This window comes from Anopheles coluzzii, chromosome 2 (genome assembly GCF_943734685.1).
Source record: "Anopheles coluzzii chromosome 2, AcolN3, whole genome shotgun sequence".
NCBI lineage: Eukaryota > Metazoa > Arthropoda > Insecta > Diptera > Culicidae > Anopheles > Anopheles coluzzii.
This window is the reverse complement of record NC_064670.1, coordinates 84,033,148-84,056,592: the sequence shown is the minus strand read 5'-3', so window position 1 is coordinate 84,056,592 and position 23,445 is coordinate 84,033,148. Positions and strand designations below refer to the sequence as shown.

Genomic DNA, 23,445 nt, shown 5'->3' with positions numbered 1-23,445 from the left:
CGGGCTGTGAAATTCGCCGAGCAACTTTTGTCATCTGTCAGTCAATGTTTAAAACCCTACCCACCCTTCCTACAGCTCCCGTCCCGACCGGCCGCCAAGGGTTGGTCTGGCCGTTGTTAATACAAACTTCAAGCTTCAAGGCTCAAAATCTCTTAAAGTGTCGCTCGTCGACCGTTGTTTTGCCTCGGAGGTTTCACGGTTATCCGGGTACTGTGGAACAAATCAATTACGGCAGCATTGCGCGCTTGACGATGTACGATCAATTTACCTCTAATTATGTCGTTCTAATTTCATTTCTCTACGGTTCGTTTTATTTACAGGGGTATACGGCGCTTCACATTGCCACACAGTTCGGCCGGAACGACATTTTTGAGCTGCTGTGCAACGTTTACAGTGAGTATAATATGCGTTTACGGTGCATGTTCTTTCTTATCATAGTTTTTTTAGTTTTCCTAAGCCAAATTAGATCCGTTTGAGGTGTTACATTATAAAGTAGAGGAATAATCGTATATTCTGTCCGAAGTATGTGTGTATTATAGAACATATTACAGAGTTATACGCTGCAATTTCTTCCTAAGCAAATTATTTGTTTGAGAATATTATAAAAAGAGACATTCTTAAACATTGAAATCTGTTTTAAAAAGCTTTTCTTTCGCTTACTTTTTTGATTTTATACAAACTTACGTCATTTGGCAGTTTTTATTTAAATGCACTTGATTTTCTTAAGTTTCTTGGCTATTTACTGTTTTTTAAAGCATTTTGTTGAGAAAAGCTAGTAACTGAATCAGTTTTTCCTCTTTATATTTACACAAAATTTCGAATTATGTCTCAATCGTATGACTATTCTTTCTGATTGATCGTACTTCTTGGTACTTTGATTTTATTGTAAAACTTCAATGTTATTTCTGTAAATTGTGTTCTAATATCTGCTGTGATGACTTAAATGATTCAATGATCCTATTGACTCTGATATTTTGCAATAGATGGCTTCTCAATAAAAGTTACTTTGATGTAAGCTACACACTTCAATTAAACTTACTCATGATCCTTGTTTGAGATGATAGGTTTTCATTTTTTTTTTAAATTTGATTTTAATTCATTGGTTTGATTTTTTCCTGTTATAATACCGGTTCTGTTTGATAGATTTTTGAGTGGCTAAACAAATCCACCCATCAGTGACATCTCATTCATAAACCTTTTTTGTTTATTGCTCTTGGCATTGATCAGATCTTGAATGATTTCATCAAACACTGTCCGCTTCATTGAGACAAGGTGATGAAAGCTGTTAAAGAAACCGCCTTTCACCGAAGGTTTGCAGCGGCATTCTGAAAAGCGGCAAGCGTAAGTGAGAACGATCGATAAATCATTCTTGTTTGACTGCGCAGCGTAAACACAGTCAAACTGCTTGATATCCTGCCTGGTTAGCGTGCGTCATGAATGGATATTGGAGTTGCGATGCGCGTCCGGCGGCTGTCAAATACGACAGCCGACCGTCGTGACATCGATCGTTTCCGCCGAAAGTAGAATGATCGGTAGCCATTGGCGGGGGCAAAAATGGAAAAAGGAGAAAAAAACGATATCTATTCTATTCTGGAGCTTTCTTGCCAGGTGCTGTATAGAAGGAGTAGAATATTTAAATGGCCATCCCCTTTAGAGTTTTGTCAACTCGGTAAGGCTGAAAAGAGAGTCATGCATCGTGACCGGTTCAATCCAATAAATCGTTTGCCTTAAACTATTGACTGCAGACTGTGATCCTCGACCAGTTACGGGTCGATTGTGTGTCGAAAGCTATCCATTTTCTAGCCATTCTCGAAAACTAAAGCGCCAGAGAGTAGTAGCCCCGCATCTATCCCCCTACCCGGCTCGTACTATCCTCTCAGTCAGTCAAATTACCAAATCGTGCGGACGCGCACCCAATTTCTTCTCTACGTGTCGTTTGTCACACGGCTTTCATCAGTCGCTAGCACACCAGCGAAACAACACCGTGCAGGATGTCGAAAAGATCGTCGACCAGCTACGTACCACGTACCTTCACTGACCGGCTTATAAAATACACACCCAAAAAAATAAAACACGATTTCACGTAAAGGTTACCTAAGCGCAGATGATAAGGGAAATAAATTGATCGATAAGTTTTGATTGACAGACGATAACACCAAAAACCACGGGTTCACATTCACAAATTGCGCTCCTCCTTGTGCTGGTGGCACTGGGACGTTCACCGGGGAGGGTTGGGGAAGTAGAGGTGATTTCGGGCACGGCTACAATGTCGTCGCCGGGCAATCTTATTTCCTTGGTTGCGTTGGTTGCGTTTTGGGGCCGTTTTCCGACACTCCACTGCTACCTTTTTCCCAATTCCCTATCATTAGCTCGAAACGGACGGGTCCACGCGACTACTATAGAGTAGAGAAACGGGGCAAAGGTTTGAGGCGGCCACCACCGGCCGTCTGCTGTCAATGAGGAACAAACAGAAGAGGAAAAAAAAAACACACACACACGCGGGAAAAGTGTCTAATCGCTTCGACGAATGTGTGTGCTTCATCTTTCGCGCTTCGACCGACCCGGTCCTACCTTGCCCCGGTCCCTTCCACTTGTCTTAAGCGGGCCAACCAGACAGACAGCGGACAGCTTTGACAGATCGCGTCGGTGTCGCGGCATCGTATGCGCTCCAGTTCGCAGATTCGGGCGCTCATCTAATGAAGCATTTGGGCCACAAATTTATCATCAATAGATACTATCACCACCGGCAGCGGAAGAAACGAGCAGTCGTTGCTGCTTTGTGGCAGTCACAGTCGAGAATGGAATTATCGCTCAACCATCTCTCCTAACCCGAACTGACTGTGATGGGTGGTGGTTGCACGGCTCGGAGCGCACAAAGCAAAGCGCTGGTATGGACTCGGTTGTGTGTGTTGCCTCGGCGTCCGTTGGTTAATTATTTTTGGCTTAGGTGATGAATTAATTAGTGCCAATGGAGATGGATCTGTCAGCTCCATTTCAAACGCCAACTGGGCATGCCAGCTATTGTGCCGGAAGGATGATGATGTGTGGTCGTCGAAGGTGGTTGGTGCTTTGGGCAGCGAAATGCTGTCCAAATTTGTGAAACAGTTGTACGATTTGTACGCCAGAGTCTTGATTCAGACTTGATTTGATGCATAATGTACATTGTCGTTTGTTCGTTATTTTGTGCTAATTATCTAAATGATACGATCCAACTGAATCGCAATTGCTTTGATCTTAATTTTGCCATCCGATTTAATACAACGAAGAAAAAGAAAAATATTACTTTTATGCGCATAACCGTAACCATATCTTCTAACATCAGCTCTCACAACTCTTTCCCACTTTGCAGAGGCCGACCGGGACCTGCTCGACTGGAGCGGGAAGAAAGCGCTCGAGTACCAGAAGCAGATGACCAGCGTGTCCGAGTCGACATTCAGCAGTGAGTATGAACGCAAAGTGTCTAAGCATGAGAAATTCTTCACCCTTCCCTCGAAGACGCTGTCACCGCTGGCCCGCGGTGGCACGTTCATGCGCCGTAAGCGCCGCCAACGGCCCGCGACCTCCGACCAAATGACACTGCGCAATTTCGTAGACAGTTTTCCGCATCCGCCCGCCGGTCCGCGGGCACCGGCGGCGGCCGGCAGTGCGGCCGATACCAATAACAACAATCGTCCCGGCAGTATCAGCAGTAGTAACACCGCCAAAACTAAACCCACCATCAGTAGCGCTGCTAACACGGCTTCGGCCACGGCGAACCCACCACCGGCGCAGGGTGCCTCGCTAGAGCGTCGCAATCGGTCTAATCAGAGCTTCTTCCGGAAGAAGCGAAACGCGACCAATGCCGTTTAACAGCCGATATCCTTCATACTAATACTAATCAACCAAGCAATTGTGTATTTAAAAAGAAAAAAGAAAAACCCCCGCTACTCGGTGTGCTGATTTGTTATCTATACCTAATGCAGTTTTACCAAGCACATCGAGTACTGGAGGGAATTGGTTTCATCTTGTTTGCCTACTGCATGCTATCCTATTATCTCGTTTTCATTGCCTCTATTGTATTTATTTATAAATAAACATTTTAATTGCATGCTTTTACTTTTATTTGATCTTCTCCTTCTTTTCATCGGTTTGTAAAGTCGTTTTTTTTCTTTTAATATTATGCTTTTATTTATTTTATTATTATTTTTTATGCAAAACCCTCCCGCATGCTATCCCTCTTCTTCCACCTTATCTACTCTCATTTCAATTCCTTCCAAAATGCATCATCGTCGCACACGAAGGATCCGCGTTGTGTCTTTCACCTTTCGTGTATTTATTTCCTTGCGGTATATATCGCCATATGGATGCACCCTTCGCGCACTTCACATTACACGCACCACTTCATGACCGGTACGCACATCTACACATACATAAGTAAAAAGAGTGCGCTTATCAGTTTTTAATTAAAATCGTTCCATAAAACCAGCACAAAAAACACACACACAAATAGTATGTAGCGTGGCAACAAGAGCAAAAAAGCGAAACCTAGTCAAAGTCGTTTACATCACGATATTGGCTGCACTTTAATTGCATTCTAGCGTTCGAGGTGGTGTGTGTGTGTGCGTGCGGTTCCTGCTGGAGCAAGATAGCGAACGCTGTAGGGGTGCAATAATTAGCAAACGCACCGAGCACAGCTAGCAGAAGAAGCAGCGAAACAACAATGTTCTTAATTCATATAAATATATATATTTTTTTGCCATCGCTACTCAAAGTACACAACGCACACACATTTCGCTGTTTAAGAAGGCCTATTGCAGAACCACCACACGAACGGGCGCTGAAATGTCCAGCGAAAAGTAGCCACTTAAAATATGCATACTAAGCAGCTGCACTATCGGACCCGATGATAACGACGTCTTGCACAATCATGCCCCATCATCTTGTTCCATTCTGCACCAGTGCTCTACTTTAGCGGACGTTTGCACGGAGCGTTGCACGAAAACACGTACCAAAGGGCCTTGCGGCCCCTACCCATTTTATGCAATTTGTTTCGATCATAAACGCTACTGAAACTCGCGCGGGAAACAGTTCAGTTTTCGTGGCCGGCAAGAAGGGTGCTGCTGCTGGGGTGCTGACTCGTTGCGTCACGTCATTACTCTCGATTGTTATTGGCCGCTGCGCACTTTGTACGCAGTTCAGTAGCTTTTAGTGTCGATTTCGGACGAACCACTTAATCGAGCTGTTAACTCGATTAAATATTTTGTTTCTGCTTCTTCACTATCGACATCCTGGGTGCACAGGCGGCCGAGGGCCTGTTGTTCGTGCCGCTGGACGATAAATATGGTTATTATGTTTTAAAAGAAAGCGTAATGAGTTGTAGCTGTGCTTAGATTAAAAAGTCATTTTTGTTCTGATTTCATTTCCACTCCGTTGGGCTTGGCGGCCCCGTAACGTATTGGCTTTATTTCATCCTTACCCTTCGACTGTTTCACGCTCGAAAGCCCACCTCCACCACACACTCGATGTTAATCCCGCACCGAGCACACACGGCATTGCATTACATCGCCTAATCCTCCACGCCCAATATTGGCCATTACAGCAGTGCCAACAACAAACAGCAACTACATCCAAACAAAAAAATCTAGATGCTTTCAGGTTTCAGGGCCTCTTCGGCAACGCCCTATCAACAGTCCAAGGACCACCAGTAATGTTTAATTAAAATTCATACGCCTCTCTCTCTCTCTTTCTATTTTCTCTCTTATTTGCATTCTAATCACCTTTCGCCAACAACGCAACGATCTTGGCAACCTTATCAACCTCACCTCTACAACTCCCTCCCGTCCCGTTTGGGGCCTCCAACTTCTGTCCCTCCGTTCCGGGCAACGATCATTACCTGGTGTACGTGCGCAAACACACATGACACGCGCGCCCTATTGCCTACGTTCGCGCAAAAATACAACGAACGTATGTAATCCGCGGGATGTGCGGCACTTCCGGGACACCACCTGCTCCATCTTCCAAAACACCCACCCACCCCCACTCACCTCCTGGTCCAATCGGGAAACGATGCGGCCCCCCTCGCTACGCTGCCCGTCCTCCCGTCACTGGATTATACTTATAATCTTACATTCTCTCGCATAAACCTCCGCGCCACCGCGGGTGCCCCCGATCGCTGTGTCGCTCGTCGCACGAATCGTTTGCATTTTTCGCGAAGAAATTAAAGCCATGCGATTACAGGCAGTTAACAGTGGTTTCTCCACCTGGCACGCCCTATCGTCGTCCTGGAGGCAAGTGTTGATCTGTCCGTACCTACCTATGCGTAACCATGTGTTTTCTTTTTCTTCTGTGTTCTGTTTGTGTGTTTGTGTTTCTGTGCGTGTGAAAGAAAAAAAAGTTTAAGCTATGATTTTCTAATGTTTCTTTGTTGCCTTTATCGTGTCGTTTGAAGCATGTTTAATAGGCGCAGTTTGGTCTTTGTTTGGGAAGTTAACCTGCACACGCTTTTGCTATTTTCCTTATGATGCACCGTTCTAAGCAACGTTTTTGATTATGTTTCTACATCACGCATTACAGCACTGTTTAGCACTTTCTATAACTCCTTTCGAACTTCTGCCTCTATTTCGTTGTTAGAAGCAAACTTTATTTTATTTTTAGACTAAATTTGCTACTAAACGAAACACTCTATTTACATTATTTTTTCTTGTTGGGTAAGCAAGTTTTTCTTAAGCACTGTTAACTCTCTTTATTCGCACAAATCAGTATTCTATATCTTAATTCGAGTCAATAAAAGGTCCAGATTTCGTCTGAATTGTTATATTGTCTACAACAAAAAAATGACCATTGTATTGAATTGCTATAGTATTTTTTATAAATTTGTCTTTTGGAGTAAAAATCTATAACTATAAACAAGTAAAAATCTATAAATTCTCTTATAACTAACTAGTTTTGCAATACAAGTTAATTACATATAGTTATGCAATAAATTGATGGCACACTCTTTATGCTATAATTTGCCAATATCTTGAATCTCTTGCCAATATCGAGCATCGGTATAAAGTGAAATATTTTCAAAATTCGGCCAACATGTTCAATACAATACTACCATAATGCAAAGTCAAAGTATTGCTTTAAAGCCCCGCCTTTAAAGCCCCGGAGAAATTGAACGTGAAATGTTGGTTTTTTTAATATATTTCAATATTTTTTACGAGAATATGGCTTATCGTACACCAAAAGAAATGTTATTCAATTCTCCAACCTTCTAGACTTTCAAAAATATTGAATTAATAAAATAAATGCATTTCCTTGTTTGATTCCCCGCATTGTTCACGATGAAAAAATAATGGTCATCGAGAAATGTTAAGGAAATACATTAAATTTATTATTTTAGCATGTTTAATAGTCTCAATAGTTGGGGAATTGAATATCCTTTCTTTTGATGTACGATGAGCCATATTCTGATAAATATTCTATGAAATATTGCAAAAAAAAAAAACAAAATATCACGTTCACTTTTACGCAAAATCTAAAGCGGCCTTAAGATTAAATGGACAAAACTAACATTGAAGTCATAATTTAGTTTTCATAATTTAGAGTAGCGAAGACTACTCGCCTTCTCAGGCAAGATATAAGTAAGGAAAATCATCTGTTTTGTTCAATTACAGTTTTGAAATAGTCCTAAGAAGCCAAAAATAACTTATGGTAATTTGTGCTTAGTCGTACACTCAGAGCATATTTTTATTCGAGAGCAATTTGTAAACAACATCAACAGTGTAGGCAAGATGTGCACTGGAATAAATCATTTTAAATTCTATTGATATCTAACATTTAGAACTTTAAATTCTGCTTTATCGAAAAATTGAAAATTCTATCAAAATATGGCCAAACTCATGCCTTAATACTTATATTAAATTGGATAAATCATTCAATCAATTAACAAAGGCGATGACAACATAAATATCGCAAAAAGGACACAGCCTTATTAAATTTTACAAACAGCACATGTTATGTTAATATGAAAATTATATGCAGTTGTACCATCAATTTATTGAGCAACTGTTTGTAAAATTCTACGCGCTGCAGTTAATCTTTTCCTTAACGCGTAATAAGTGTGTGTTAATACTTTTGGAATTAACCTCTTTGTTTGTTTATAAATACGTTCAACCATTTTATTGACAATTCTTTACATTTATATCATTCATTATTGGAATTATGTTTTTTTTTAATTATTCACAAAGAAAGTTTCTATTTTGCTTTTTAAATCTCATTTTTTATTATCTATTTTTACTATTATTTTTATTGTTTTGTTGAAAAGTAAAAGCTTCAAGAACATTCAATCTAATCTATATTGCCTGAATTCATTGTCTTTCAGTCGACAAATTGTTTTGTATTTTCTGAATTGTTTATATCTTAAATCATTACTTTTATATTTACCTAACAATGTTTTCGACAAAGTTGATTTTAACGATATCTTTTTCTAAATATATTAAAATTTTTGTAATGATTTTTGTAATGATGTTTAGTGTGATAGTAATGGATATAGTTATATTACAGGTAAATGTAAGAAGATACATACTGCTGCGTACATAAAACCCGACACTTCCCGTGGCTACCGTATTAAGCTCCAGATGTTTTTAAAAAAGCTCGCTAGGTTTTTTTTTATCGTATGCCTTACTAGATCGTTGCAAGATCATCATTACATGTCTTGCTCCAATACAAACACACCACCCAAAACTTGTCCGTTCATCTGTCAACGCATTCCTTACGAGCAGCGGAGCAGCATGCATCATAAGCATGATTAAATTTAACAATTTAAGCGAAACAGATGAACATAACCACCAATGACTATATTTTCACAAGGAGATCGCAACGTCTGTTGCTCTTGACTGATGTTGTTTTTTGTGTGTGTATGTCTCTGCTCCACTATTCCAATTAACGAACGATGTGAATTTATCGCGTTCGCGCGTGTCATACCAGCTTGTCACGTATTCAAATTGTGCCACCTTGTTCCACCACATGGTCTGGTCCTGTTAATCACCAAGAAGCATCGCCCAGCTTGCGTAAAAACAGCGCAAAAAGGTGTGTAGGTATCGCGTCTCCTGCTGAAGAGATCCCTTGGGACCTATAGCAACCATATCGTAATGATAGCCATACATTGCCATTTGATAAAAGGATACAGACACACAACAACAACAAAAAACAATCATATGCGCCCGCTGCCGCCGGTGTTTTGCTTATCGCGTTTTTTTGTTTATTTGTGCTTGTCCAAACAAGAAAAGTAAGGCTGCAAAATACACGGCTGCTGCACCGGCAAAACTGCAGGTTGCTGCAGCTTTCTCTCCATAATGATTGACAGTTGTCTCACCTCGCTCGCGAAGCGCTCGGTAGTCAAATGGCATTCCATCGCGAACACGGACAACGACGGTGCGATCGCTTGCTTCTATTCTCCTTCCCATCGATCATCTTCGCCAACGGCCGTCAGCTGGGATCCTCGATAGTGTTGGGTGCGTGCCTGGGCCTTATTTTGTGCGAATATTCATTATCAATTTACTCGGAACCGTATGCCTATGACATATGACACATTAACGATCATGACCTTCTGGCTTCTCAAGGATGGATCCTAGCAGGAGCAAAGAGGATCCAAAAAGGGAGTTCCCTCAAAGAAGCTAGGTAGGAGCATCGCCCGATTTCACAAAGCCAATTATCTGTCGCAGACGTGCAAATGGATCCGGCGAATGAATGAACCCAGATGCCCCAGATGAGTGGTGGAGGATGTCGTACGGTTTCCCCCTTTGCCAAGCGCTGTGTCTTATCTTTTATTTGAAACGTTATCACCAGAAGCACCAATTGGTGCCACTACACCGGTAAAGGGAAGAAACGCTTCATAATAATTTGCAAAGTGAGAGGCATTTCGAAGAAGGTGGACAGGTCGAGAGAGTAGGAAAGCGCAAAAACAAACCGTAACGAAGCCGACGACGCATATGTAAATGTCCTCCGGGAACCGTGAACCGTGAGTTTTCGGTTGTAGTTCGTGGTGGAGGATGTCGTACGGTGCAAGGGCTTTACATTCGTCGGGCCCAATTACGCCCGTTGCAAGTCTGTTGCCATCATTTCATATCTTTCTGTGGCTCATACCCTCGATTGCTTTCTCTCTCTCTCCTTGTGAGTTTCGAAGATCGCTTGCATATGCAATTAATGCTTTTCCGGTCCGTTTAAACTTTTTGCCTTCCTTTTGCCTTCGAGTGATAAGAACGGTGGTTGAGCGGCGGGATAGTGTAGAGGGCAAGTCGAAACGCATTCCTGTATGTGCATACTTCGAACAGCAAAGTTCATGTTGACGACGCAAAAACACTTAACCAGCACACTTAAACCCTCAGAGCAGTGCCAAATGGCAATCGGGAAATGAGGGGAAACGGGGTATGTCTTAATTCCTAGTTATGTTTCCTTTTTCCCCCCATCTGGCTCACCTCGGATTGGGTTGTAAATTCTTTCCAACACTCTACGAGATGCGATAGCATTAAAGCAAGACAGAAAGATAACAAAAAAACAATCTCAAACCACCAACCGTCTTCCACTTACACTGAGAACGGTAATTTTACGCTCAATTGGATATGGTGCATCAGCAGTAGTAGCAGCAGCAGCACCAGCAGCAGCAAAGGCAGTCCCTTATCGATGGCACGATCGTGGCCACGGTTTCACGCCACGTTGCCAACACTGATGATCGATTCCGACTGCCGATTACACTCGCACACGGTAATGGGCACGTGCAGAAATTAATGTAAAAACAAACATATCTCTATCTATGCCAATGTGCCCCGGCCACTGCCGATTCTGCCTAGCGCACAACGAAACGGAAAAGCGGGACGGGACAGCGGGCCATCGAGAACGATGCTAATGGTGGATGTCATCGTAACGCCAAGATGCTCTCTGCCTTCGATACACATTCCGCTTGATCGATGGCTAACCGGTGTAAACACACGTCAGCTAGCGCGCCAAGGTGTTGCACGTTCGATCGTCTCCCCCCCCCCCCCCCCCAGGTAACGGAGGGGTGAGGATTGAGGGAGATATGCTCGCCAAAACGACTCTCGGGTGATGATGATGATGATGATGGCAGCAGGGATGAAAACAATTGACTGGCATGCAGTCGAACATGTGCTTTCTGACACTTTGAGCCACATTGCAGCTCAGGGACGCAGGGTCGAACATTATTGACCACCACCGCGACGACATGTGTTGACTGGAATGTGCAAAATTATGACATCTTACATTTGCAACAGCTTACGCGTAAAACGTATCATCAAGACGCTAATGGTTGTAGCGATTGGTGTCGAATGTAATCGTCGACCTGGTAGCGAACGCGCCGAAGGCTCCAACGCGTTGTTGTCTCGCGAGTGTAAAATCATGTCCCCTTCCTGTAACACGAAAGCGCGGCTTTCCCACCGATCATAGAGCATTGGAAAAGAGCATTATTTTGTGAGTATGAGCTGTGAGAGCTGCAATGGATACGCTTAAGTGTAAATTTGTGCGCTAAATTTAGAAGGTCAAGCTTGTGCTCTATCGAAGGTTGTCATACATTGTACATAGAGAACCCTGAAACGTTATCAATTACCCAAACCTTTTAGGATTTCTTTCGTAATTGCATTGCTTTCTTCCTTGTTTGATGTTCATAAGAAAATGCAACTGTTATTTTTTTTTTTAGTTGATCAGGTTTTTTGCTAAGATACACAGAATAAGTAAATTTTGAACAAATATAAGACCATACACAACTATTAGAATGCTGTTTTATGCTGATGATCTATTGAAAATTACGTCAAGGTTGTTTACAATCACATGACTATTCATTAAATGCACAAGTGTACGTATACTTACGTTAAAATTCAAAAAAATCCTAAAGAAATGTATATTTAAAATATGGACTTTTGAACTAAAATAACCAATTTGGGCTCGGAACGATTTTGTTACATTACCATGGGCAATAGTGTTGTTCTATAACTACGCTTTTACAACATTGTATCGTTACAGCGTTGTAAGCTAATACAAAGATAATTCATAAAATAATATACGTAAATTTCCAATTATTTTGTGATTCTTGATTTAACTGAATTCTTTTTTTTACTGAACTCTGTAAAACTATTATAGAGTGACATTCAACGTGACATTCAACGAAGCACATAATGTAAACAATCTGGGTTATCGATGTAATCCTATTCAAAACAAAACATAACAAATACTGTCTTTTACCCACCTGCATTACCCGTAAGTTCCTGTGCTGTTTTTGTCATGTTAAATTTTTCACTCATTTTATAATATAATTTTTTGTAATAATACTATAGCCATTGCCGCCAAATTTTGGCTCTAAGGAATCAAGTTTTTTAACCTATTGCACCTATTTTTATCTGTAAGGCAACATTGCTTGACTCGTTTAAGAATCATCATAAATTTACAAGATATTCGTGCAGGTTTATGAAAACTGTAGTTCAGAATTACAAAAACACTTCAAAAACCGTGTAATTTGATTGTGTTTTGTAATATTGTTTTAATATTGTTTTACATCTGAAAATACATACCAACTTTTTTCACTGCATTAAATCTTTCAAATTTGGCATAACAATTGTTATATTTCGAATTCTTCTTTTTCTTTGGCTCAACAACCGGTGTCGATCAAGGCCTGCCTGTACCCACTTGTGGGCTTGGCTTTCAGTGACTAATTGATTCCCCCCCTCTTAGCAGGATAGTCAGTCCTACGTATGGCGGCGCCGTCTATTTGGGGATTGAACCCATGACGGGCATATTGTTAAGTCGTACGAGTTGACGACTGTACTACGAGACCGGCTGATTTCGAATTCTATCAAATAAATAATTGACTTCTTAACTTAAATTCATTGCTTTTGGTACCCACAGATTCAGACATACAGTTAAATTTTAAAAATAAAGTAATTGGCTTACACTCAAAAATTGATGCCTTAGATACAAACATTGATGCGCACTCTCAAAAATTCATCCTTTAGAGTCAAAAATTGTGATAAAAATTCAAAAATTGTCAACAATTGGTGCTTTAGAGACACAAATAGGTGAGTTAGAGCCAAAATTTAGCGAAAATGACTGTAATATCAGTATAATGTTGTATTTTTTCTTCTCGTTCACTAGTTTTTGGTTATCGTGTTATCAAATGTGTACTTATTTATTACATGTTTATTATTAAATGAAATATAATTATGGTTAAAGAAATTATTAATCTAACAACCACTCCATACTTTTTTCTTCATACTTATCTTTCTGTTTTAATGTAAACTTAACATTTTTGTATTTTGAATTTTGAAACATGATTCATATAATCGTACCTCAAAACCATGTCATAATCAATGCATTAAAATGGTTAATGGTAAAAGCAGTTTAAAAAAACACTCTAATTTCCCCCTCTTACTGACAATTAATCAGCATTTAGTTTACAATTATCAAAACTTTGACTTAAATAAACAATGCCAACCCAAAAAAATACACACATACTAATCTGATTACCCAACACCTGATCGCTTCGTCTAGTGAGTTCCACCAAGTCGCCCATAATAGCGCCCTACCAATCCAGATGGCAGCGTGGTGGTGTGGTTGCGATTAAAGCATCTTGAATGTTGGACAAATTGTAACAGTTGTAGTCGTTTACAAAAACAAAACCAACAGCAACAACACCAACAACAAAAAATACTACAATCCAAAACAAAATCGAAACACGGTGTGAAGAACGGTAAAGGGTAGTGCACACATGAAACGAAGCCCAACAAAAAGAAGCTAAAAACCCCCCTCACAAGAAGCCCACAAGAAGGGGACCTACGACGGGGAGCTTCGGGACAATAGTGGTGAACTAACCGACCCCTCCCCCACCCTATCCATTTTCCATTCCCTCCCGTAAGTGGCGATTTTTAATTATTGCATTTCAAACCGTTGGCGCAGATTGACATCGCTGCAAAAAACGTTGCGTTTTTTTTTGTTTGCCCCGTCGTAAGCAAGCCCGTTTAAGGCGGCCATCTTAAGCTTCACTCGCGTGCACTACACTTCGTGGTGTGGTGTTGAGTGTGGTTGTGTGCAAACGCACGTGTAAAACGGATGGGGGAGGGTTATTAATAAGTAGATTAAAGCTCGGATAAAACCCTCCACAGCGTGCCCATGTTCGCTCCACCCCACTCGAAGGAGGTGATTTGAAGCTTTTTATTTACTTGCTTCCCTCTGATGGACGCTCTCTCTCTCTCTCTCTATCTTTAGGGTTGGGTTGGATTTAGTTCGGTACGCGTGTGCAGCATAATTTCGCAAAAGAGAAGGTGTTTGTGGGGGGTCTTAATCCACGGCCTCTTCAAGCGGACAAGGCACCACACTCACGCCACCACCATCCATTGTTTGCAACGTGCAAAAGAGGTGGAAGGGACGGATCATAAGACAGATGAGGGATGTGGTGGAGAAGAAAACGGTGAACCTTTTCCAATCGCGTACGCTTATCAGCGGATAAGCGGCCTTAATGGTTGGCACGCAGCGCTACCAGCTTCGCTTCGAGTGATGGGAAATCAGTGAGTGGTGTGTGACTACAGATTGCAATGGACTGAAGCCATTTGCATCAGCGTTTTTACACCAATCGTATCGAATATCGTACTACTCTGCGGTTTCGCTTAGTAGTAGTCGCTTAGCAGGCGGCGAGATGTTCAGTGTAGCGCACGGTGTGCAGCCATTAATCTCCTGTACCACTGTTGCTGAACTAATCTCGCAACAAATAGGATGGAAGTTAAAGTGTTCATATTTTTCCATTTGTATTTTTCCCTTATTTTCTGGTACAGTCTGTACTGGCCTATATGTCCTCCCGAAGGGGTCATATGATAATCTGAAATTATTCTCAGCCTATCTTTCTCTGTTGTTATCCATCTAGTTGGAGTAAACAGGATTATTTCAAACTTGGCAATGGCTCTATTGGCGATTTCCTTAATAGTTTGTTGGGAATATTCTTTGAATAAGTGGTCTTCTTCTGACCATGCTAGCTTGTTTCTTCCATATTGTTTCGCGATTTTGCACATTTCTAGAAGAGCAAACTCTAATGCTTGACTTCCATTTACATCTTTTCTCAAAAGAAATTTTCCTAGTGCTTTACCATATGAATGGTTGTATATAATGAATTCAACGTTGTTCTTATTTTTCTGCGTACATATTTTCAATACCTTTCTCACTTCTGAAGGTCTATCTGTTTTCCACATCGCGGGGTGATCAATCCCTGTTGTTGCGATTGGGTTATCTTTGTTTGTATCAGTTTTCACGTTATTTTTCTTAACCATGGCTCTCGTATTAACCATTAAAATCGTTTTGGATTTTGGTATTGATGCCTTTAGGTCATCCGAGTTAAGGATTATTCTTGATAGTGCGTCTGCCGCAACATTAGCTTTACCTGCTAAATATTCTATTTCAAAGTCAAATTCTTCTAAATCTAGTCTCATTCTAGTAAGCTTAGAAGTAGGATTTTTCATACCAAATAAGTATGCTAATGGTCTATGATCTGTTCTAACTATAAATTTTTGACCATATACATAAGGTTTAAAATAATTGATTGCCCAATGTATAGCTGTAAGCTCTTTCTCGATAATTGGCTTATTCTTCTCTCCTGGTGTAAAACTTTTACTCGCAAACGCGACTGGTAAATCGTTTCCATCTGTTATTTGTGATAACACTGCACCACATGCCATATCCGATGCGTCTGTCGTAATTATAAATTGCCTTTTAAAATCTGGATATTGTAAAATTGTGGGTGAGAGTAAGCTTTGTTTCAACGTATCGAAAGCTGATTGACATTCTGATGTCCATGCAAACTTAACGTCTTTCTTAATCAAATTATTAATAGGTTTAGCTATCTTTGCAAAATTTTGTACAAATTTACGATAATAGTTACAAAATGCGACAAAACGTCTTGCTTCATCAGCATTAGTAGGAATCGGGAAGTTTTTAATCGTATCAAACTTCGCGTCGTCCGGATAAATTCCTTTATCTGTTATTTTATGACCTAAGTACGTTACTTCTGTTTTGAAGAAACAACATTTCTCTGCATTTAGTTTAAGGTTATACTTTCTTAGTCTATCAAAAACTTTACCTAAATTACTGATATGATGCCGTGCACTGCATCCAGTAACTATAATATCATCTATATATACAAATGCTAGCTCTGGTGTTAAACCAGCCATAGCGATAGCCATCATTCTTTGGAAGCTGTTTGGGCTAATGTTGAGTCCAAATGGCATTCGTGTAAACTGATAGTGGCCTGTAGGTGTGGAAAAAGCTGTATATTTTCTGGAATTTTTATCAAGCTCGATTTGATGAAACCCTGACATCAAATCCAATGTGCTGAAATATTTGGCTCTTCCTAACTGATCAAGTATCGTGTCTATGCGGGGTAAAGGGAATTTGTCTGGTAAAATTTTCTTGTTTAACTGTCGAAAATCCACTACTAAACGCCATTTCTTCTTGCCTTCAACTGATTTCTTTGGTACTAATAGTATCGGTGAATTATATGACGAAACAGAATGTTCAATAATGTTACTTTTCAACATCTTTTCTACCTGCGATTGCATTTCCTCACTTTGTGAATGTATTTGTTTATAATTTGGTATATAAGAAGGAATGTTATCTTTCAATGAAATTTCCTGGGTATAAAAATTGTTAGTAGAGACCGGTTCATCTTCTAAACAAAATATATCCGAGAATTTTGTGATCAGATTTTCTAATTCTTCTCTTGCTATTTGTGGAATATTTTCTATGCGAATTTTGTTATGAATTTTCTGAATTCGTTCCCTAGCTGTGTTTGGTTTTCTCTGTAACTGCTCATAATCTCTTAAAGGTTCGATTTCTGGTGTATAGGATTTTATTTCAAAAGAAACATCTTTATCTGTGGTATTAATGAATTTGATATACTGATTACGTTTTGAAACTATTGTGTTTCCGCAAAATACTCCTGGTTGGATTTCCTGTGATAAGATTATTGAATCCTCTGTCAAGTTTGGTATGGTTATTTTTCGTACTACTTCACTTCGTTTTGGTAAAATATAATTTCCATTTATATTGTCTTCTATTGGATGTGAAATCAATCCGTTATCAGATGAGAAGTATATCATCCAATTAACATAATCAACAATACATCTGTGCTTTATAAAGTCTTTTCCTAACAGTCCGTCAGAAAAAATGGATTCTACGTCTTCTATTATATGAAATTCGTGTATAATGGAATAATCACCAAAGTGAATTGTTGTCATAGCAGTACCTAAAGTCTCTGATTCATGGTCACTAGAGCTTATCAATGTTAATTTTTTAGATGTATTGATCTTGCAACCTGGTTTTAATTTACTAGCTTTAAGTACGGATACGGTTGCTCCTGTATCTATGATAAGTGTGCTATAAATTTCCTTTGCAATTTCTATTTTAACTTTAACAAAATTATCAGCATCAGTGTTTATGGTTAGTATAGGGTATTTTCTGATACCTGAGAGTGGCCTAAAAAATTATTCTGTTCTTCGGCTGTTACTGTGTTATGAATAGGCGCTCGATTATTTTGCCAATTGCTATTATTTCTATTTGATTGTACGTACTGATTTCTGTTGGAATAATTTTGTCGATTTGCATGCTGATTTCTGTTGTTGTTAGTGTTATTGTTGTTATATCTGAAGTTATTATTATTTCTGTTGTTGTTCTGTCCATATCTTGCGGGTGGGAACCTGGGTGGGATTTGTGTCTGATATCTATTATTATTTGAGAATTTGTTGAAATTGTTCCTTCCCTGGTAGTTGTTTCCATACCCTCTATTGTTCCTGGTAGCGTTTGAATATAGGATCTTTGTCTGATCATTCTTTCCCTTTTTCGTTCTATCTTCTAACTCCAACTTTACTGCTTGCTCAATTGCTTCATGCAAGGTTTCGAATTTACTCGATCTCATTATAATTTTGGTCTCGCCATCTTTAAGTCCATAACTCAATGCACTGATTCCTGATTTAGTTGCCTTTTTTCTAGCTACTTCTGGCGCTATCTCTTCTGCAATGTATGCCTCTTCTAGTTGTTGCGTTAATTTTTCAATAACGCTTCCAAAATCTTCTATCGTTCCAGTCTGTTTAGTATTGTCCATTTTTGATACTACGATCTCTGGTGTTACCTTTATGCTGCACCTGTCTTGTAATTTGCTAACTATATCTTCAATTGAAGTTGGGGTTTCCCCTACTACAATTCGTGCTTTTCCTGTTAGACGTCCTAGTACCAGTTCTATTACTGTTTCTTTATTTTCTGGCTTTACTATTTTCTTTAATACATTTAAGTTTGACACCACACCTTTCAAATCCTTCTCATTACCATCATACTTTGATATGAGAGAAGTGGTGATTTTAATCAATTCCATAATGTCAGCCATTTTGTCAGGTTTCGTTTCTATTGTTATGTCAAATTGGTTCTCTGATAATGTCGTATTTAACGAATCTGGATGTCTCTCGAAGTGTATTTTTATGCACTTATTTATTTCGTAGTATACGTATCTACTCTTTTTAACAAGCTTTGTTAATATTTCATCTTTAATAGACGATTCGTGCTTTCGTAGGAGTTCTTGTATTTCGTCGTATATTTCCTTAGTATTATCCCTTAATGTTGTTAACGCGCAAAGCCTATAACATCTGTTCAGCTGTTTCACCTGATCATAAATTCTATCTAATATTTCTATTTTCTCGAATAGTTTTTGCATATTTATGCAGCCTCATCAATAAAATTGCATATTTACGGTACCTTGTTTAAATACATAGCATGTATTTGTTGTTGTTGCTGCTCATGGTGTAACGCTCGTTACCGGTGCTCGGTGTTTAATTGGTGCTTGATGTGAAGTTCTACGGTGTCATCAGTTGTCGCTCGATGTCTTGTCGGGGTTGGGATACTTGTCCATTCTCGTCTGCCGATCCAGATTGGGCGGTGAGCTCGCAGTATCTTTTCGTCTTCCACGTTGGGAACGGTTGTTCCATTCAATCACACTAGTCACATCTCGTATATCGTAGTCTCGCCATTCATTCTATCACCTTTCAGATGAACATCACTTCTGCTTATGGTTTCACAACACTGGTGACATCGTTATTTCCTCTTACGTTGGTTTGGGTTCGTTGCGTTATTCATCACTTCAAGGTAACTCTAGTTTGCAAACTGATCGCTTAAGGGTTTATTCATAATGTTGTTGCATTTTTGTACGTTGAGGAAGGTTATCACAACACTTTTTTTTTTTTTGCATAATTGCTTTATATCACACTTTTTTCGCCCTTCAAACGGTTCATCACTTATATTTTCGATGAGTTGTCTTTTTGTACACCACACTTATTTGCTTTTGGTCGCTCATTCATAGCGATTGTTTTTTTTTTTTATTTGGGTCACTTGTGCCAGTTGCGTTGTTCAATACAAATTTGCACATTTGACACTTTTTCCGTCGTATACCGGTTATGGTCAAAAACGCACTTTTTTTTTTTACACTATTTGATGCATTAGCACGACACTGCTGTACGTTACCGTTGTACGTATCACAAATAATTTGTTTATACATCTGCCCGTCGATTGCAGATTAAGGTCACGGTCGCCATGTAATATGTTTGATGACTGTTACGGTCGTCATGTGGTATGTTTTGAGATAGTCCCGGTATGTTCGATTTTGGGACGGTTGCCATGTAGTAACTTTGAACTCGCGTTGGTCAGGGTGGCCTTCGTCATCGTTTGCCGAATTAAGTAGAACTGAGGTGGATACTGCTTCGAAGCGGACGTTCGACACTTGATCGTCCAGGCGATCATAGAAACCTTTAGGAGGTTTCCCTTACTGGAAACGTTGGAGTTTAGAGGCCTTACCTTGGGCAGGGGGACATATCTAAACTCTTTAAATGAGAACTCGATAGATGTAGGATGGGCATAGTCCTATCCTGACAGTCCGAACGAATCTGACTTGCCATGATCGGAGTTGGTTTTATTTATACTCAAAAGAAGTTAAGGGTTTCTCACATTTGGTTCCGGGTTGTATGTTGAAAAGTTATTGTTTTCACTCAGCTAGTTACGTTTGTCTTTTGTTGACAAGAACGATGGTTCTTGTCACTAAGTTCCTGTTTTGGGTTATAATGCATAAACTGTTCCTGCTTATGTTGTACGTTTCGGTTGGTTCTGTTAAGTGTGTCACAATTGTTTATGTTGTACGTTTCGGTTGGTTCTGTTAAGTGTGTCACAATTGTTTTTATATGAACGGTGTGGCCTGAGCTCTTCCGGGTGTGTATGGTATGATCTGATTTACTGAGTGTGTTATAATGAATGTGTTACAATGGTGTGATTTGGCTTTCCAATGTGTCTATAGCTGATAGTGTGTATTATAATTAGTTCTGTATAGCAGATATGCTACAAAAGCTTTAGATAACAAAACAGAAGACAAAAAATGGTTCCAACTGAAGCCAATTATGATGCTACAATTCAATCACAGCGATAAGAAAGGCGAGCTTCCTTAACCGTGACTGTACATCCAATGATTCCATAGAATAGATTGATAGAATGCGGGCAAATGATTTTTGAAAAGAAAACGTCAATTCCTGGTGATTGTAAGTAAAGGTACACATTAAAAGAAACTGATACAGAGCCTATCCCGATCCTGGGACTTATCCCGAACGCATGCTGGAACTGACTCCAGTCGCATATAAGTGTTAGAATCAGCCATCAACCTACACTGCCCCAGGAACTGATCCTAATCCATTACCAGTCCTTTAACTTTCACAGGTCCTGACATCATACCGGTCGAGAAATTGACCCCGTTTCCATACCAGGCATGCAATTGATCTTGACTCTATAACTACTCTTGGAACTGCTCTCAAAGCCGTACCGATCCTGGAATTGATCTCGAAACCATACCAGAAGTTAGACTGGACCCATACCGGTCCTGGAACTGATCCTTACCACATATAGATCTTGAAACAGGTACCTATCGGTAATGGTCATACGGTCATCGGATCTTAAACCCATACTGGTTCTTGAACTGATTAAGATTCCATATCGGTGCTGAAACAGATCCTTGCCTGCTCCATTGCAGGCCCTGATACTACACCCTTTTCAATTCGGGCGGGACCAAAAATAGTATCTGCACCTGTCTTAGTCATGGCGCTATCCAGTCTGGTGTTTGCATTGGGGGGTCCCGCAGTATTATCGTCAACTCGGACGACTTAACAACATGCTCTTCCTGTGTTTAAGCCTCGTTTAGACCGTCGCCCTGAGCAAGGATTGACTATTCGACTGTGTGGCACTTAATAAGTCTCGAAAGCCTGTATAGGCCGACATGCCCCGTTACCCCTAAAAAAAATTATTTTTTACAGTACCTTTTAAGAAATGGTGTCGCAACATTTCCATGTATCCGGACCTACAGTGGCAGCCACCTAAAGTAGAACAGCTATTTTCTGTCTTTGAGGTCTCCTGAAATTTGTATTGTTCGTCTCCTTACCTTTGAAACACTAAAAACTGAATCGGCGTTGTGTTTTCCATAATAGATCCCGCTGCCATTGTATGGATTAAACTAAGCATAACGTATCCAAGAAGCTGCTTTAAAGTAATGCTGATCTGCCTTTACTAGATTTTTATTATAGAGATGTGTTCATATACTTAGCATGTTGGATAAATATTAATGTAAAAAATAGTTTAAAATGGGAAAACTCACCAAAGGATTTAAAATGTAACAATTTTACTATATGCCGCCGTTAACCTTCGTTTAACAACGATCCCCACATAAAGAGTAAGTGAAAATCCAAATGGTAATATCACACACTAAATGTTTCAATGTTTTCGAGTTGTGACATTGTTTAAACTTTCCTCTATTATTCCTGTAGTTTAGTTGTTGTAAGAGCTGTTTGTAAAATTAATTCCACAAAAAAAGCTTTAACCTCTCTCTATCTTTCTCTGTCTCTGTTTCTGCATGTGCTATACGTCTGCAGGAAAGCTTTCCTTTAGCTAGTAAATACGCTTCTGCATGTCTGCCATAGTTTGTTTGTTTGTTTAAATGTTGGGAACCCGCCTAATACTCGCTTAAAAACAACCAACCGCGCCCGAATATAAAAATGTTCTTGTTTTACTAATGTTTTCCTTTTTTTTCAATGCAGAAATCAAGGCACGGAAAAAGCATTCAGGTGAGTCAAAACGGTTAACATAAGCATTTCTCGCACGGACACACTAATATTCCTTTTACTCCCTTTCCGCGTGTAGAAAAAGACTCCGGCTTCCTGAGGATTGGTTCCCTGAACGTACGGGTGAAGAAAACCACCGAAGCCTTCAGCAACTTCCTGGGAGTGGGCACCAACCAAACGCGAATTCCGCCGACAGCGATTAGATCGAGCGCACCACCGGACACACTGTTTATTGACAAGCTGCACAAATCCTGGGGCTCGGCAGATAACATACAGGTTGGCACCATTGAGCAGCATGGTTTTTAATAGTTTTAATCTAATTCTTATTCAATGTATTATTTTTTGTTCTTCTACCCTCTCTTCCCTTCAGAAGGAAGATTCCGCAATGCCACCGCCCAAGTATGGTCCGGTGAAGAAACGGCGTCAGAAGCGTGACATCGAGTACGATCCGAGCAACGATCATTTCAGCCAAAGCGTGCCGACCACGCCGAGCCAGATACGGGCGCCGGTTGGCCCGTTGTCGGAAAATCCCGATGGCGAATCGATGGGCGACTCCGACTCCGATACGGCCTGCGGGTTCGATTCCAACTGGCGACCAACCTACATTTAGATTTTTTTTTATCATTTGAACGACCTATTTGTTGTTGTACATTACTATCAAAATGTATAATACTCGTTAGAGGGGTTTTATTTTCCTATGTTGACACGATAAATAATCATTGAAATAATAAATGAACTAACTGCCTACTTTAAAGACACATTCTCTAGTTCGTTGTGTTGTTTTATTTAGGCACCTTTCAGAGAAAAATCGTCAATATCGACGTAAAACTAAAGAAATACAATTTATCCAATACACAAACCAACAACCAACGAAATTCGAGTAGTTTGAACTCGAGTTTTCACTAGTCGCTGCATGAATTTGTATAGTGAACAAATTGCGATACGAAATTATGCTGCTCGTCAGTAAACTAGAGAATTTTTATTTTACCTACTACCATTGCAGATATTTTTTAGAACAGCTAAAAGCAAAGCAGCAATTGTTTTGATATTTAATAAACAAAAATCGGACGAGTCCATCAACCACGAACAGGAAAAAATGACAGAGCGGACCAGTCAACAGGCGTTGGGGCAAAAGTGTCAACTGAACTCGAGGCGAATTGTTTAAATCGTGTTGCCATGCATCTCAGCAATCTTAGCAACGAACTATAGAAATATTTTTAGCCTTAACACCTTTCACATCGTGATTTATACGCTCTCGCATCGGTGACCCCGACGTGTTATCCCCGAAGTTCTCGTAAATTAA

The 23,445-nt window shown here is 40.0% G+C and overlaps 1 protein-coding gene across 2 annotated transcripts; it reads left to right on the top strand.

Moving 5' to 3' along the window:
* Positions 1 to 235: 235 nt before the first annotated feature.
* LOC120948236 (uncharacterized) lies at positions 236 to 22,905 on the top strand. 2 transcript variants are annotated; one of them, XM_040364360.2, is made up of 5 exons: positions 236 to 393; positions 3,350 to 3,439; positions 22,119 to 22,145; positions 22,222 to 22,418; positions 22,516 to 22,905. In XM_040364360.2, the coding sequence occupies exons 1-5, from the start codon at positions 252 to 254 to the stop codon at positions 22,750 to 22,752; spliced, it is 693 nt and encodes a 230-aa protein (XP_040220294.2). In that variant the 5' UTR covers positions 236 to 251; the 3' UTR covers positions 22,753 to 22,905. The 2 variants fall into 2 exon arrangements, with proteins under 2 accessions (XP_040220294.2, XP_040220293.2); XM_040364359.2 differs by having other exon boundaries at positions 237 to 393; positions 22,513 to 22,905.
* Positions 22,906 to 23,445: the final 540 nt, after the last annotated feature.

Coding starts and splice junctions, on each gene's coding strand:
- LOC120948236 (XM_040364359.2), top strand. CDS start 252: ATGTACGATCAATTTACCTCTAATTATGTCGTTCTAATTTCATTTCTC. Junction 22,146..22,221: donor GGCACGGAAAAAGCATTCAG/GTGAGTCAAAAC, acceptor TTCCGCGTGTAG/AAAAAGACTCCGGCTTCCTG. Junction 22,419..22,512: donor GCTCGGCAGATAACATACAG/GTTGGCACCATT, acceptor TCTTCCCTTCAG/AAGGAAGATTCCGCAATGCC.